At 45.7% G+C, this 16,695-nt stretch overlaps 3 protein-coding genes across 3 annotated transcripts; 2 read left to right on the forward strand and 1 right to left on the reverse strand.

Annotated features, from left to right (window-relative positions):
• Positions 1–509: 509 nt before the first annotated feature.
• On the forward strand, positions 510–8,450 carry LOC136467382 (serine carboxypeptidase-like 34). The gene is made up of 7 exons (XM_066466064.1): positions 510–959; positions 6,619–6,726; positions 6,857–6,952; positions 7,088–7,569; positions 7,680–7,816; positions 7,897–8,095; positions 8,179–8,450. Exons 1-7 carry the CDS (start codon positions 686–688, stop codon positions 8,329–8,331), a joined length of 1,449 nt encoding a protein of 482 aa, XP_066322161.1. The 5' UTR covers positions 510–685; the 3' UTR covers positions 8,332–8,450.
• A 105-nt stretch (positions 8,451–8,555) lies between these two features.
• Positions 8,556–11,906, reverse strand: LOC136467384 (protein PEROXIN-4-like). Its single transcript, XM_066466066.1, has 6 exons — positions 11,770–11,906; positions 10,804–10,873; positions 10,280–10,399; positions 10,074–10,202; positions 9,831–9,960; positions 8,556–8,909 (listed from the first exon to the last, which is right to left on the reverse strand). The coding sequence occupies exons 2-6, from the start codon at positions 10,807–10,809 to the stop codon at positions 8,821–8,823; spliced, it is 474 nt and encodes a 157-aa protein (XP_066322163.1). The 5' UTR covers positions 10,810–10,873; positions 11,770–11,906; the 3' UTR covers positions 8,556–8,820.
• A 160-nt stretch (positions 11,907–12,066) lies between these two features.
• LOC136467383 (proteasome subunit alpha type-2-like) lies at positions 12,067–16,450 on the forward strand. The gene is made up of 11 exons (XM_066466065.1): positions 12,067–12,245; positions 12,362–12,438; positions 13,690–13,754; positions 13,852–13,898; positions 14,085–14,160; positions 14,510–14,577; positions 15,087–15,156; positions 15,419–15,504; positions 15,663–15,725; positions 15,806–15,871; positions 16,141–16,450. Exons 1-11 carry the CDS (start codon positions 12,205–12,207, stop codon positions 16,187–16,189), a joined length of 708 nt encoding a protein of 235 aa, XP_066322162.1. The 5' UTR covers positions 12,067–12,204; the 3' UTR covers positions 16,190–16,450.
• Positions 16,451–16,695: the final 245 nt, after the last annotated feature.

Genomic DNA, 16,695 nt, shown 5'->3' on the forward strand with positions numbered 1-16,695 from the left:
ATGGTCGTCCCCAAGGTCATTGTGGTCGTCTTGAGCATTTCTTGTTTGACGAAGAAAATTTTATTGATCTTGAACGATTACTAATGCGATACTCTTTTGTCCCAAGATAAATGAACGGCTAGAATCACCCTAAGTCAAACTACAATAGGTTTGACTAACTTTATATAAAAAGATAACAATATCTACGCATCAATAAGTATGTTATAAAAAATATTTCATGATTTATCTAGTTATACTAATTTGATGACAAAAGTATTGATGCTCTTTTCTACGAATTTGGTCAAATTTGAATAGCTTGACTCAGGTTTCTTATGTAAGAAACTATTACTCATCTTTCTTTTTGAAAGGGTACATCATTTTTTTTTTTTTTTGCTTAATTGCCCCTCTACTTAATGCGTGATAAAACCATATGTTGGGAGCGCCCTATGTCAAACCGGTAACTGGTCTGACCACAGTAACACCACATAGCATAGATGCATGGCTGGCCCATAGTTGTGTTGAGTTACTGACGCAATCACGGCCGTCGGCCGCAGCCGGATCGGAGGTTTTTATGGAGGCCTCGGCCGCGGCCCTCCCCCGGTCAGCGGGGCCTGTGTTATATATAGCCACCCGGGGGAGATGTGACGACGCACCAGCAGCGAGGAGCTGAGTAGCGGCAGCGGCGCACCACGCATCCTAGCTCACGATGGGGCCTGCCTTCTCCTTGCTCGCGCTTGCCCTCTCGCTCTGCTCCGTCGTCGTCGCGGCGGCCGCCGCGGCGCAGCCGGTGGATGCCGTGGCCGCGGCGCAGCAGGCGGCCGACCGCGTGGCGGGGCTCCCGGGGCAGCCGCCCGTGGGGTTCGCGCAGTACGCCGGGTACGTGACCGTGAACGAGACGCACGGCCGCGCGCTCTTCTACTGGTTCTTCGAGGCCACCGCGTCGCCCGACAAGAAGCCGCTGGTGCTCTGGCTCAACGGCGGTACGTATGCTCGCTTTGCTAGCTCTCCGATCCTCTCCCTGCTCTGCGGCAGCGTACGTCGTCCTACACCTACCTGCACCATTTACTCCGCTGTCTGCTCGTACTTGACTCGCCATTAATTCCCTCGCGCTGCTTGTCGTTGCTGCGCTTCTGCTAGCTCCATGATTGTCTTGGATAGAAGCTTCTACTGCTGCATGTTTCTTGTGCTTGGCGGCCATGGCTCATGTCTGCAACATGCATGTATGTGCCTGATGCCCTGATGCCGAATTCTGCAGAGAGAGCGGTTAGGAATCGACCGAGAGATACAGATAAGGTGACGATGGCTCTGATAAGAGACAATTAGTTGAGACGTTCACTCTACACCTTCGAAGTCGAGATATTGACTAAGAAGCGGAGTGGTTAGATAAGTCGCTGAGAGCTGAGAGGGAGCGATGCAGGACGTCGAGTTTATTCAGCACTACTTTTCAATCATGGAATATTGTTTTTCTCTCACAACATTTCAGCATAAGCACCCGTATAAGCTAAATTTTAGCATAAGCGGACGTGCTGGTAGCCTTGGTACCGGGAGCTTAGCTACAGTAGCAGTTAGCTAGGTGATGATGCATGTTTCGGTAAGATACTACTCAGCTGGAGTAGACTAGTCACTAGTCGCAGTACAATATTAGTCCCAACCGACAGGAGGGGAAGAGAGGAGCTAGCTATGCTATCACATCAAATAATCACGTTCACCATTAATTGGACGTTTCCTGTTGGAAGTTGATGTTGTAAGACCGTCTCCAACAGCCTAAATATACGTCGTTCATGTTGCTTTAGGTGAAAAAACAACGGTCCAATGGAGTACCTAAACCAAATATCCAATTTGCGTCGGAGTCGAGTGGGAACCTAAATATACCTCTGTCTCTCTCCTCGACCCAATTCTCTGCCGCGCCAGCACAACCGTTTCGTGGGAGGGAAAAGAAGAGGAAAGTGCTCGAGCTCGGAGGTGTGGCACTCGGTGAAGGCCTTGGCCTTGTCGGAGGCCGGCGGGCCCTCGTCCGGATCCAGTGCCCCGCTCCCCTGCTGCGTCGGCAGAAGAATGAAACAGACAGTGCAATTAATAAACACCCGCATCTGGGACAGATCGAGCGGGGAGATCGCGGATCGGAGCTCACCATCTCAACGGAGGAGTCCATCTCCAGCGACAGGACCGGCGGATCTACCACTGCGGAACCGCTCCCTTCCTCCTCCGTCTCCAGCCTCGCGGAGTCCCCGGCCGAGCCCTCCAACGCCCGCCGCCACTCCCCCCTGCACGGATCTGGCCGCTGAATGTCGCGGCGACGGCGGAGCGAACGAGCGGGCCGCCAGTGAGGTAGGCGCCTTCGACGAGGTCGTCCACAGGCTCGCGTCGGCGCTGGACGCTGGGACCGACGACGAGGCGCACGGAACGCGCGGCGCGGCGAGGCAGGACCGTAGCGGGGAGTCGCCGGCGCGGCGAGGCGGGTCCACGGCGGGGCTTGGTGGGTGGCGTTCTGGTTTCTCTTTTGCGTCCTCCGTTGGAAAAGGGAAGTTTTGGGTGCCTAGCCATTCTGCTGTGCGCAACCCAATCTATCAAATGTGTCTCGCATTTAGGTTGGGGCTGTTGGAGACAGTCTAATCTAAACACCTTCTGAGTTGCTAGTCACTGTTTCCCACAGGACTTCTCTATTTGCCATTTAGTTGCACACCGTTTTGTACTACCCTATTGCACTTGCACACCATTCTGTTAACCTTAAACGTGGCACATTTTATTCGAAAAAAAAAACGTAGCTGATTTCAGTTCTCGGAACGTGGGATTTTTAAAAAAAAAAAAAGAAGAAGGAAAAAATACATATGCAGGAGTCAAAGTTCTTCATATGAAATTTACGCAAAGTTCCTACGATGATACTTCTGCACTCTAGACATTCTATCAAGTTGATAGTTGAAGCCTCCTAATCTAATTACATTAATTAAGCATCATGCATCTCTCTATATAAAAAAGGAATATTAGAACGGAAGGGGATAAAATTTCCACTGCGACTGCGATGCCCATCTCCTTCCCAATCCGAAATTGACCAACGCTATGTATGTAGTATGGTCAAGCAGAAAACGACATAGGGCCCAGCTGTCAGCCTCACCAATGTCCCTCTTGCGCGTGCTCGATCAGTGCGTCATCAGCCGGAGTCGCTGGTCAGAAGAGATCGATGGAAGAGAATGATTGGTAGATGCATACATATATGCAACACATTCTGTATTTCTGGTCCATTACTAGTGGTACTGATGGTACCCACTCCACAAAGAGTGCACCTTTCGAGAAGGAGAAGGATATAGGCGCTACGCACTACGGCTGTAGCTACTACAGTGCTACCCACAGTGATGCTGAAGCTCCATTTGCTGACTCTGACTGCAAGGGCGAGTATGCTGCCTTTGCTTGCATGGCAATATATGGCATGATCAGCTAGCACGCTGCAAGTTCAGTAGTCAACACACGCTCCCCGAACGAAGGGTGTCGCTGTATGTTTCTTCTGAGCTATGAGTGAGGAAACCTTGTGGCCTAATTCACGTAGCCTGTCCTCGTGGGGATCTCTGCAGAGGCGTTGCCAACATCCCAAGCAAAGCGTCAGACAGTCAGAGAGGTCTAGCAGTGTTTTGGTTGCACCGGCTGAGCTGTTCGTCGGACCCCTGGGGTAATATGTTAGTAAGTTAGTTGGAAACGTGAACCGTCTAGCTAGGGAGGATGATTGAGCTATATATGTTATATTACTTGCAAGTTGGAAATGTCCTCCTGCTAGATATATCCTGTAGTCTCTAGCTACTAACTGATAAGACCCTGATTTCAAATCATGGTTCAAAAATAAGGATGTTAAGATAGTTTGTTCTAAGTTAATACTCCGTGCCTCTCTTGTAAGTGAAGTACTCTCTCCGTCCATAAAAGAATACGATTCTCGTTTTTCGATAAATCAAATGAATTGAAGTTTTACCTTATTATAAAAATATACTAACATTTATGATACAAAATAAGTATCATTAAATTGACTATGAAATATATTGTCCTAATAAATTTAGATATTAATATTATTCAGTATAAACTCGATCAAAATTAAACTAGTTTGCATGACCTACACGCAACATATAGTTGTATTCTTTTGTGGATGTAGGGAACAGTATAATTAAGACATTCAGACCATGAAGTCATAAGGGCAGCTCCAACGATTGACTTTTAAGCTAGCTCTAAGTATTTTTCTCATTAGAAGAGAGAAAAAAAACATCCCAAACGGGGGTCACCAAATTGCTAGCGCAGTTGAGAGCTGGAAGTAATAAACAACAGAATAGTGGTGAGAGCAGGTACGGGAATTAGCATAGCTGAGAGAGAGTTCTTTCTCGAAATCCGTGCGAGACCAGCTAGGAGGTAAGCGCTAGCTCGCTCTTCTCCTGTGCAGCCAATAGGGTTTGGCCAGAGTTGGCGATTTGTCCTCTGCTGGGACGCCATTGATCAAGAACTAAGCTTTTGTATACATTTTTAAGGTTACATGAGAGTGCAATGGGTTCATCTATACTAAAAATTATGTGCTAAAAAATAGTACTATTAAAGAGGGTGGCTTAAAAGATAATATCTAGGTCTAACCGTTGCGGGTTACCTGCTACCGATCGGTCAGACTGGCCATTGTCGTTTCGGCTTTTGTGGAGCCATCCAATCAGGTGCAGTGCTAGTACATCAGGTAGTTATGACAGAACAATACTGCTCGTACCTCCCCAGTCCAATCAGTTCCTGCAGGTAGGCGGTTAGGACACATGTGACGGTTTTATTTCCAGTTTTGTGATGAACTGATGATATATATAGACCAAATCCGGGCATCCGCACTATAGAAAAACGCTGTCCCACATGCATGACTTAGCTGTTGATTATCCTATGAAGCTCCAGGGAATATATGAAGTACTGTACTTATTAGTTTAGGGCATTCGACGACAATTTTCTTTCCAGTTTTCTGGACGGGGAAAAAGATCGAGCTATTTGCCTAGCTAGGCTAGTAGGCTACCAAATCCGAGCATCCACCTGTTCCATCCACACTATACAAAAGGCCTGAATCTTAGCTGTTGTTGATCGCCTCATGAATGATTTCCTCTCGAATATAAGTATAATATGATCATTAGACGCCGATGATGTACTGTCGCCCACCGCCACACGATCCCATTTGTGAATTGTGATTTGTCAGTCGCTGGTCAGGCACGTATCCGATCCATCTCTCTCTTTTCCAACGCACGCATTAGTGAAGACTGAAGAGGCAATATTCTTTGGCGAATGGGGTCGGTCTCTGGACTACTCTGGCTCTCGCTCTCTGCCCGTGGCCAACCTCTCTTTCAGCTAGCGCACGCGCCGTGGCCACTGCGCGCCGGTCGGCCTCGGACCTCGGCCGGGCGCACCGAGCTGCGAGGTGGATAGCTCTATGCATTGCATGCATAAAGGCAAACTCGATCTATCAGAGAATGACACAACCGCACAAAGCGATTCCTGCCAAGAATGTTTAAAGAGCGTGCTATGTGCAGAAGCAAAGCATCCATCCATGCATAAATCCATCATCTTTGCACTCTGCTGGGGAAGGATATACCTACCTAGAAAGTTGCTCGTCCCTTTGCGTTTGTATGCAACCACGGACAGTCGGACAGTACTGCACGATGTACGTACGTATACCGGCCCATGAGCATGAACCCACACCATCATGGCCGCGCGCGCGCGCCCGCCGTGCAGGTCGCATGCGCGCAAAACGGCAAGAGGGAGCAGGTTGGCATGGCACGAAACGTATGTACGTACGTCGTCAGTACGTGCGCCACCAGCTAGCTAGCGATCCATCCGGCCAGACGACGACGGGCCGGGGACCAGGCCGGAGAAGAAAAGATGTGAACAAATGGTAGGTGGTGCGCTAGCAGCTGCGCAGCGCTCGTCCCACCTCCCAGTGCAAGAAGCGTAGTAGCGAGTGGCTGCGCCGCGCCGGTGGTGGCAAAACGGCCGGCTTGCATGCATTGACCGCGTGCTAGCCTCCGGCCCACCACAGCATGGCACTGTGCAGTGTGCACTCCACTACTGCGCAGCCGTACTCATCATTGCAGTCGCCGTTCATCAGCCGATCGATCCCGTGACAAGTCACGGACGGGATGGAGCGGCAGAAGCTAGCGCGTCGATCAGCGAACGATTGCATGCCAAGGATGGATCTCATCTTACCGGCGGTTGGTCCATAACCGCTGTAGCCTCTGCCTCTGCCTCTGCCTGTAGCTGTAGGTTTCCATCTCGTTGAAACTGCGACAACGATTCTTCCTTCTGACCGTCGCTGCTGCGCTGCTCTGCTTCCACTCTCCGGTCTCCACTGACCGGTCCACGGGCGGCCTAGGCTATGATTGAGCGACAACTCGCGTCGTGTCGCAACGCGAACCTTGGGGTGTTCATGTCCCTGTCGGCTGTCGCGGCCGGCCTCCGTTCCCACTCATCTGCTCTTCTCGTAATCATGAGCTAGTAGCAGGACGTGTTTGGGTTTTCTTCGGCTCGAATTTGGATACCTGCTTTCATTTTAATTCAGAGATTATACTTGTAGTATCTAATAATGCTTCTTGGCCAGGATTGTTCTTTTTCTTTTTTTGGGACTGAAAAGTGTCATCGTCGTCGTCGTTGCAGGACCTGGGTGCTCGTCGATTGGGTACGGGGAAGCGGAGGAGCTGGGGCCCTTCTTGGTGCAGAAGGGGAAGCCGGAGCTCAGATGGAACAACTACTCCTGGAACACAGGCACGTAATTAATGTACTACTGATATATTAAGACAGCACACAGTTGTAGTATTATATATATTATTAGTACTATATGTCGATACCTAAGGTTTCAGTTTGCTAAAAACAAAAACAAACCAACTGCACGCAGAGGCCAACCTTATGTTCCTCGAGTCCCCGGTGGGCGTCGGGTTCTCCTACACAAACACAAGCTCCGACCTGCTGCAACTTGGTGACAAGATCACCGGTATGTAATACGGTAGATCACGATCAACCTCTGTAATGATCCCTTCCAAGACAAACAATTCCTTGGTTTTGGATGATTCCGGTCTCCAACCATATCTGAACTTACTCACTGACTGTCATGTTTCTGGTAATGCAGCTGACGACGCTTACAAATTCCTGCTCAACTGGTTCAAGAGGTTCCCGCAGTACAAGTCCCACGACTTCTACATCGCCGGCGAGAGCTATGCGGGGCACTACGTTCCGCAGCTGTCGGAGAAGATCTTCGACGGCAACAGGGCGGGGCCCAAGGAGAGCTACATCAACTTCAAGGGCCTGATGGTCGGGAACGCGCTCATGGACGACGAGACGGACCAGACGGGCATGATCGACTATGCCTGGGACCACGCCGTCATCTCCGATCGGGTGTACGGCGACGTCAAGGCCAAGTGCGACTTCAGCAAGGTGAACGTCACCGACGCCTGCGACGCCGCGCTCCAGGAGTACTTCGCCGTGTACCGCCTCATCGACATGTACAGCCTCTACACCCCCGTCTGCACCGACCCGGGCTCGTCGGCGTCGGCGTCCTCCCACCGGAAGGTCGCCGTCCACGGCGCCGCCCCGAGGATCTTCTCCAAATACGTGCGTGCGTTTGAGCATCCAAGCCTACTGTGCATTTCTGTTCAGGGATAGTACATGGCGTATTTCTTTTGCGAGCAACATGATGATGATCTCGTCTCCTTTTTTTGCAGCGAGGATGGATCATGAAGCCGGCGGGCTACGACCCCTGCACGGCGGAGTACGCGGAGGTCTACTTCAACCGGCCCGACGTCCAGGCGGCGCTGCACGCCAACGTGACCAAGATCGGCTACAACTGGACACACTGCAGGTGCGTCGTCGTGTCTCGTTACTCTGAAAAAAATTCTTCAGGTTTCGGAGCACCAAAACCGAAACGTGCTGTTTGCGCAGCGATGTGATCGGCAATTGGAACGACGCCGCCTTCTCCACCCTGCCCATCATCCGCAAGCTCGTCGCCGGCGGCCTCAGGGTGTGGGTCTTCAGCGGCGACACCGACGGGAGGATCCCTGTGACGGCGACGAGGCTCACCCTCAACAAGCTCGGGCTCAAGACCGTCCAGGAGTGGACGCCGTGGTACGACCATCTGCAGGTAACACTAACTATCCCGACGAAGCAGCAGCTGGTTTTCGAGCATGGAGCTAACGCCTTACTCCGCCGAAAATCAAAAATCAGGTTGGTGGATGGACGATCGTGTACGAGGGCCTGACGTTCGTCACGATCCGCGGCGCCGGGCACGAGGTGCCTCTGCACGCGCCGCGGCAGGCGCTGACGCTCTTCAGCAACTTCCTGGCCGGCACCAAGATGCCCCCAACGGCGTTCACCTAGCTGCCCCAACTCGTCCGGCAAAGCCGGCTGATCTGGGGTTTTCCTTTTCGCCTTCTACGAAAGATGCAATTGTAATTCGATTGGGAAAAAAAAAGTTCAGGAATAAAAGTCATAGTGCTGATCACAATGCTCACAATCACAACGTATTGTGCTGCTGCCTCTTGAATGTGTCCTCCAAGAATGTCGCAGTAGCTGACAGCATATGAAACAAGAGACCTTCGTAGTGTTGCAGCCAAGGCAGGTACTGACTTAACTGAATACTAAAATAGATCAGTAGTAGCAACTGTTGAATTCCAGGACTTATTACATCACAGACAAACCATCGAGAATCCAGGATTTCTCCCATCTACCCCAGAACACAAACACACGCATATGAATGGTTAGGATTTAGGAAACAAGAACCACAGTTCAGACAGCACAAGGCAGACCTGACAACATGTACCGACGCATGGACTGACATATGCTCTTGGCTTGGCACATGTTCTACAGCTAACCTTTCTTTGGCATGGCCGCCAGCCTTGTATACATGCGGGCCATTGATTGATAGCCTCTAATATCACCCGACCGCAGGAGATTGCCTATCATCATTGAGCAAAAAGATAGCCAGAAAGTACAGACAGATTCAGAATATCAGATAGGTTTGTATCGGCAGTGCATCATTAATCAGAAAGGGATCTTGCAAGATGCAGAAGCTATATGTCTTGTCCACCACGTGTTCTAATAGTATAGATCGGTCCATGTTCATTAGTTATTATGTTCAAGCTTTCAGTTGGTCCATGTTTTGGTTCACAATGAAGAACCACGTTATATGGTTTATAACTGCACATTTAGAGGATCCTAACTCATGCTAGCAAAGAGTCCATTGATGGGATCATATTAAGAGAGAGAAAATACCTACATAAGTTTACAAAGTCAGTGAGATGAAGGTGGCATCTTTTGCTTTACGGCCAAAAAATCACACAATAATCCATAAAGGTAACAAACAAATCAATTGATTGGAAAATGAGAAGGACCAGCGTCGCTTATTTTGGTCGGGCCATATTGTAATGGTGTAGAGTAATTAGGTCTAGAAGTTACAACAGCTAGTTGTATTACAAAGTTGTAATGCAACTGCTTAAAAATCTAGCTGTGCCATTGCATAGAAGTTCTGCTAACATTTGACAACTCAGAATGAATTTTTTTCTCTTTTGGCTACCACCTTATATTAGAGTTAAGAATGGTTCCCTTGCTGTGATGTCACTCATGAGTCCTGATACTTGATATGTATTCTCATCTAGATGTTCAGGCCTCCATTACAGCAATAGCTTAATATTTCTTATATGCCCTAAAGTACCATATGTTGAAGTTTACAACATTTAGATTAATATTGTATCATTTCAGTCTAATTCGGAAAGATAGAGAAGTAGTAGAATGTCGTAGTTTTTCATGTAGTGTAGTTTGATATAGAGTGGAACATGAACATGGTACATAAAAAATCATAAGTAGGAAGAAAGAGGTACCTGAATCACAGTTAAGTGGGCTGTCTGGTTCAGGATGGGCCATCAGAGCAATTATCGCTCTAGAAACAGACTGAAGGGTCCATGCAGGGCTCCATGCATTCTTCAATATATCAAGACAAATTTCACCTGTCTAAAAACAGAAAAAAAAAAGGAAAACAAATGTAACTAAACAGAAATTTCCCCTTCATCTTGAAGATTCACATTTAATAATTGATAAAACAGGGCATCACAGTCTTGTATAACCTTGAAATGCACGTTTGGGTGGAAAATTTTGGTCAAAAATCGAACTTGAGGAGGCAGCAGAGGATACTGCTCTGGAATTGCAAATGCAAGTTGAAACACACCACCTTCATAAGGTGTTTCAGAAGGGCCCTAACCACATAATAAATATAGATAATTAGAAGAGGCGATAGTAAGCGGCTGATCTTGTTACTGCAATAAAAAGTTACCTTGATAAGAGCAGTCCACTTGAATATGTTAGAATCATCACATATTAATTGGATATCAGGGTCAGCTGACTTCTCTCGTTGTACCTCCTTGTACTCCTTGAAAAGCCTTGCCCTAGATGCCTAGAGATAAAAAGATATTGCCAAAAAGATTTAGGTTTCATGTTAAGAACCCTTGTGGCACAAAATATCCGATGGGCGTGGTGCAGGATTTGATGTAGCACATAGAATTTTCCTGAATGGCTATAACACCATACTGTAAGTAATTAACAGTTTCATTTCATTCATCATTAGTTAATTTTATATACTTACAACATACTTGAATCAATACACAATAAATTAGTGGTAACGGGAAAAAGATCACATTGCTCACTATGAATGCAAATTGCTAGCTATAAGATCTTGCATAGTGGCATGACTGATGCATCAAGTAGCATAAGGAAACATGATCATTCAAATTTTATGGGATGACTGGCATATAGCACGGGTATGCAATCAATGTGCTAATGAAGCAATTGCAAACTCACCTGCATCTTCTCCTTTCTCTACTAAAGAGTTATGACCACAGTATTATATAGGCAAAGGCGTCACTGAATGCTGGAAAATAAGAAATATAAGACTAAGTTAGAAAGATTCAGCGAAACTCTATAGTGGAAATGAACTATAACGAGCTTGTCACGGACAACAAAATACCAAACTATGATTAAACATCATGGAGCTAGATTCAGAAATCTAGCAATAATACACAAAAGCCATAAACTAGGCACTCAGCAGTCAGCAACAAGTTCTCATCAAATCAAATGGGAAAAAAGACTGGCACAACAAAAAATTGGGCCCCTTACTACAGAGTACATAGACACACAGAATGTTTATTGATCATAAATATTTTTTTCTTCTACCATCATACTCTAGTGAAGATAAATGTGTTCCTCTAACTGCAGTCCAGGATGGACAAATTTCTAAAATTGTATCGTACAAAATCATCTGCTGGAATACATGAATCACACTTCAAACAAAGATATTAAATCATGCCAAGATCAAGCATCCACAACGGTGTGTACCAATGAAGAACCGAGTCAATCTACCCCAGCTCCTCTCCAACTCTAAACGCCGGTGCCACCGATCTGGGTATTTGCCTGCCCCGCTCATCAGATCGACCATGCCCGGCGGGCAGCGGAGGACTTAGGATGCCATCCCGATTACAACAAATCGCTCACACGAAACCGGTCAGGAACTTCAATTCCCCTGACCCGACGACATGAGCCGCTACTTTCCTCAACGCCCTTAAGGTTTTGTTTGGATGCGCATTTATTCGTCTCAGTCCACATGTGTTAGTGAATTGGAGTGGAATTTAACTAAATTCCATTTCATTCCACTCTAACACATGTGGATTGAGGCACCTGCATCCCAACGAGACCTAAATCTTCTCTCAACCTCAACCGTATACGTATCGACGGAAAGATACGTGTTATGCGGGAAGAAATAGAGCGTACCAATCGAATCTTGGGCTTATGGCACCGGGGGCTCGACTCCGGCGTGGGGAAAGTCACCGGAGAGCAGGGAGGAGCTGCTGCAGCGACAGTGGGTAGTGGCCGTCGGAAAAGGTAAGAGATCGGGGGAAGGAACCGGCCAACCGGGCAATGTGGAAGTATAGAATTGGAGAAGAGGAGGCGGTGGGCCCAGCTCAGCCCAGCTGCAAACTCTATTTTCGTCACCAACTCAGATAACCGGCCCAAATCCAACTTGGACTCCAGCCCAAAGGTTTCTTCTTGCGAAACACTCCACTCACCTTTTCCTCCTGCGATTCCACCTCCCTCTTCCCCTTCTTTTCCTCAGCCGCCTCGCTCCCTCGCTAGCAGCAAAACCTTGCCACGAATCGCCGACACTCCAGCCCGGAAGAGCCAACGAGGTGACTGCGCGCTCCGGCCATGGGTGACAGCCAGTACTCCTTCTCCCTCACCACCTTCAGGTTCGTGCTCCCCTCCCTACGTCTCTCGCTTGCTTGTCCCCTCCATCGAGATCGGGGGAGATTTTGTGTCGTTACGGTGGTTTGATTTGACCTTTTTCCGGTTGATTTCGCTGCAGCCCGTCGGGAAAGCTTGTGCAGATCGAGCACGCGCTCACGGCTGTCGGATCCGGGCAGACCTCGCTCGGGATCAAAGGTTCGATTCGCGCAGCAATCCCCTCTCACCCCTCTGATTTCTGATGTTGGTATTTTGCCGTTGCTATAGGTAGCGAGAAGTTTGTGACCAATTTGAAATGGCATTATGACGTGTTATCTCGTGCACAACATTAGGGCATTGCCGAGGGTTTAGAATTATGGTCCTCTTGGTGGAGTGTATTATTTTGGGTTTGTGTTCGCGTATTTGTGTCTTAACTTTGATCAGGGTTTTCACCCTTTTTCGTGTGTTTGTGTCTTAGCTTGGACTAGGGCTTTCATCCTTTCTCGTTAGCATCGCAGTGTTAATTGAGGATACCTAGATGTAATTTCAACTGTGTATATAGTTGTGATTTTCTTGTCTCCTAGATACCTACACACATTTGCAGTCAATTTGTATGGATGATTGCTTGGGACATTGCATGATTCAAAAGTTTAGGTTGAGAGGTGCACACACAAAAAAAAACACTGACTAATCAAAGATTATTATACCAATTTTCTCTAATCTAACGTGTATTATCAAGTCATTTGAGGTTGGGTTTGTAAATTCCTTGATGACTATTGGTGCTAAACTGCTTATACATTTGACAAACTTTCCCTAATTTTCCACCATGTGCATGCTTAGATCTGCCCAAATTTTCTTTGTTTGTAATGCTTGTCATGCTGTAGAAGTTGATGCAGATCTATTGTTGTCTGGATGCTTCAATGTTGAATGGGGACTGTTGGAAATTGCGAGTTTGTTTGCCCACTTCATATCCAGAGCACTGACTAACACAAAAAGGGGCAGACCCAGTGCCGGAGGCTCCCACATGAGTGGGGTTTGGGGAAGGGAAAAACCGAGGCAAGCCTTCCCCCCGCAAAATCTGCGGAGAGGCTGCTTCGAACCCACGACCTGGTGACTCAGTGAGACAGCTCTCACCACTGCACCAGGCCTGCCCTTCAAGAGCACTCACTAACACAGTTGCACAGAAATCAGCTAATGGTTCCTCCCAGCCAAAGATGGACTGTGGAAGTTAAAAGTTATTTCAAACTTCATGAAGATTGTTATTTGAACTTCCTAATTAACATGATATTTGACATTCCTTATGAAGTCATTATTGATAGGTTCAGTAGCTGTAGTGTAATGATTCGCCATGCTGGTCTTTTTCTCAGTCGAATTGTTGTGTTCTATGTAGTATACATGTTCACTGGTTAGGCAGTAAAACCATTTTATTTTACTTGTGCTTCTTAATTCTGGAATATGTCTTGTTTGCAGCTGCCAATGGTGTAGTCATCGCCACTGAGAAGAAATTGCCTTCTATTTTAGTGGATGAAACATCTGTATGTGTACCAAAGTTTTTGAATTTTCTATTTGCCACATTCTTGCCCTTCCTCTATCCCAAGTGCTAAACAGATACCTGTGTGAAATACTTTCCAGGTGCAAAAGATTCAGGCACTAACACCAAATATTGGAGTTGTCTACAGGTACACAGTCTTGGTTGATCTTGTATTCATTTTTATATTCTAGTAGTATTTTGGAATTGGAATACATTACAATTGTGTTGAAGTTTAATGTGATTGTTGAAGTTATGGACCTTTAGTACATCTTCTCAATTGCCAAGTCTTTCTCTATTATGTTTTACTCATGCACTTTTCTTGCACTGTTTTCAGTGGGATGGGTCCAGATTTTCGTGTTCTGGTGAGAAAAAGTCGAAAGCAGGCACAGCAGTATTATCGGTTGTACAAGGTATACCTTTTGTCAATTTGTTTAGTTTAGATTTCTGGAAAATATTTCTGTATCTGATAAGAGACTTCTTACAGTCATTAGAGGTATGAAGAGGTACCTTAATATGATCGTATCTAAGTAGGGGTGGTATCGATTTTTGGTACCTAGGATAAATCGGGTACCTTAGGTACTAACTTCATGTTTTCATTTTGGTACCTCCTTGTATCTTTTCAAGGATAGTTAAAAAAAGTTCTCATATGTTAAAGACATCATTTGAAATGAATTTGTAATTTTAAAAACGTTCTCTTCTGCAAGCTTGCTGTCAAGTAGATAAATGTGTTTTTAATTATTGTTTCATTGTCAAATGCAGGAGCACATACCTGTAACACAGCTTGTACGAGAGACTGCTGCTGTCATGCAGGAGTTCACACAGTCAGGGTATGTAACTAATTAAGCTGTTCATATTTACGCGACTATCTGCATGGTTGTATAATATAATCGGTATTTAAATAAAATTTTTATATTAAAAGTATAAACTTGGCATAACATTGTATTGTTTTAGCTGTTTTTAATCCCTTATTTGCACATTACCTAAATGTATTGCGATCACTTTTAAAGATCTTATAGTATCCCTGTGTGCTCTCCAGTTATTGATTTTCAATTAATTGGTGATTTGAAGTGGTTGAGGGTTAAATATTATTTAGTTGCCAAGCAAGTCAACCAGCATCATACATAAAATATGCGCTATATATATGACATTTAGTAGCTATTTCCATTTATTGATGCACTTGATGTCGTTTTGATGGCTTGAACAAAAAGTTAAACTAATAGAGTTTGCTGGGATGTACACCATCTGGTCAAAATATTGTTTGGTGTTAAGGTGATTCATGAGAGCCTGAGATAGGTATATGGTAATGAGTTTTATTTGTGATCTTTGTTTGTTTCAGTGGTGTAAGACCATTTGGAGTATCGTTGTTGATTGCCGGGTATGATGACAATGGCCCACAGTTGTATCAGGTATACTGAAGAATCTACAAGATAGAAACCTGTTTATTTTTACTCCAATCATTCTAATGCCTACTTCGACACAGAATGTCAACCTCACAAATTTATATATTGTTCCCACATATGATTTAGTCATAACTTACAAGAGATCCTCACAAGTAGTACTTATAAAGCGGAAAATGTGTACTTTTGTGCTAACAATCACCATGATATTGTAGGATGTATACCTTCATAATAAATTCAGGATAACTGACATTGTTGGCTATTTCTTCAGGTTGATCCCTCAGGATCATACTTCTCCTGGAAAGCATCAGCCATGGGAAAAAATGTGTCCAATGCAAAGACGTTTCTTGAAAAGAGGTAGTCTCAATGTAGTAATGTTGTGCACTTGCTCTAGGCACTGTTGTGAGTTCTAACATAGTACGGCTTTCATTGATTAAAATAAGCAGCACGTATGCCATAACGGATCATCCTTTCCCTCTTTGATTTCACATGTTATATTTATGGTTTCATTGTAGATACACAGAAGATATGGAGCTTGATGATGCCATCCACACTGCAATTTTGACTCTGAAAGAAGGGTATCACATCCCACTTGTATTTGCTTAGTTTAGAAACATCCTATGTAGTTACTAATTGGTTCTGGATCTTGGACTCGCAGATATGAGGGGCAAATTTCCTCCAACAATATTGAAATTGGAATTATTCGAGCTGACCGTGAGTTCAAGTAAGTTTTACAGACTCAATCTTACTGCCACTTTTATGTGGTTAATGTTCCTCTTGTCTCATCAAATGATTAAATTATTGCATCATTCATTTGCTCCCTGACTATACAAAGATTCTGTAACTTGTGCCCCTCTGGCTGTTGGGGAAATGTTTGTGTTTACTCTGTTTTTGTTATTGTTGCAAATCTAAAGCTATTCGATGATATTACAGACTCCTTGCTACAATCAAATGGTTTGCTGAGAACTAACAGTTTCCATATACACAATACAGAGTTCTAAGCCCAGCAGAGATCAAGGATTTCTTGGAAGAGGTGGAGTAAGTTGCCTGTTGATGATTTACTGTTTCGAACAACAATAGCAGCATCACTTATGAGCAGCCAGCCTGAAAGCTTGTCTTAGTTTTATCACTCTGTAAACTGATTTGCTCCAGCAACATGTGGTGCTTACATTTGAACCCTCCTGAATGCATACTGTAGACAAGTGAGAGAACGTAAGATGGATGTTGTATTTGACAATACTCTCTGCAGCTTGTTTATTTATGTGATTCTCGTTCCTGTGGACCGTATCGATACCCAGGTGTTTATTGTGGCCTATTTGGGAATTTTGGTCCTCGCTCTAGCATTGTAGATTTGATGGAGTGATTGGATGTCGTGGCTGCAAAAAATCGAGTTCGTTATCCTACTGATGCACTTTTGGCGTGTGATGAGTTGTCTCAACCTGATGCGGCCGTGCAAGAGATGCTAATCTTAATAACGGTAAAAGGTTAATGGGAATGTTCGCTGCAGGGACGGGCTACGACTGTATCTATTTTATCGCAATGTACTGT

This window comes from Miscanthus floridulus, chromosome 7, assembly GCF_019320115.1.
Source record: "Miscanthus floridulus cultivar M001 chromosome 7, ASM1932011v1, whole genome shotgun sequence".
Taxonomy (NCBI): domain Eukaryota; kingdom Viridiplantae; phylum Streptophyta; class Magnoliopsida; order Poales; family Poaceae; genus Miscanthus; species Miscanthus floridulus.

What these genes read in the sequence shown, in the direction of transcription:
- LOC136467382 (XM_066466064.1), top strand. Translation starts at nt 686, where the DNA reads ATGGGGCCTGCCTTCTCCTTGCTCGCGCTTGCCCTCTCGCTCTGCTCC. An exon ending in ACTTGGTGACAAGATCACCG is followed by an intron (nt 6,953 to 7,087) that starts GTATGTAATACG and finishes CTGGTAATGCAG; the next exon opens with CTGACGACGCTTACAAATTC. An exon ending in TACAACTGGACACACTGCAG is followed by an intron (nt 7,817 to 7,896) that starts GTGCGTCGTCGT and finishes CTGTTTGCGCAG; the next exon opens with CGATGTGATCGGCAATTGGA.
- LOC136467384 (XM_066466066.1), bottom strand. An exon ending in AGTGGACTGCTCTTATCAAG is followed by an intron (nt 10,203 to 10,279) that starts GTAACTTTTTAT and finishes TTATGTGGTTAG; the next exon opens with GGCCCTTCTGAAACACCTTA. An exon ending in ACCCAAACGTGCATTTCAAG is followed by an intron (nt 9,961 to 10,073) that starts GTTATACAAGAC and finishes TTCTGTTTTTAG; the next exon opens with ACAGGTGAAATTTGTCTTGA.
- LOC136467383 (XM_066466065.1), top strand. Translation starts at nt 12,205, where the DNA reads ATGGGTGACAGCCAGTACTCCTTCTCCCTCACCACCTTCAG. An exon ending in TTCTCCCTCACCACCTTCAG is followed by an intron (nt 12,246 to 12,361) that starts GTTCGTGCTCCC and finishes ATTTCGCTGCAG; the next exon opens with CCCGTCGGGAAAGCTTGTGC. An exon ending in ATTTTGACTCTGAAAGAAGG is followed by an intron (nt 15,726 to 15,805) that starts GTATCACATCCC and finishes TTGGACTCGCAG; the next exon opens with ATATGAGGGGCAAATTTCCT.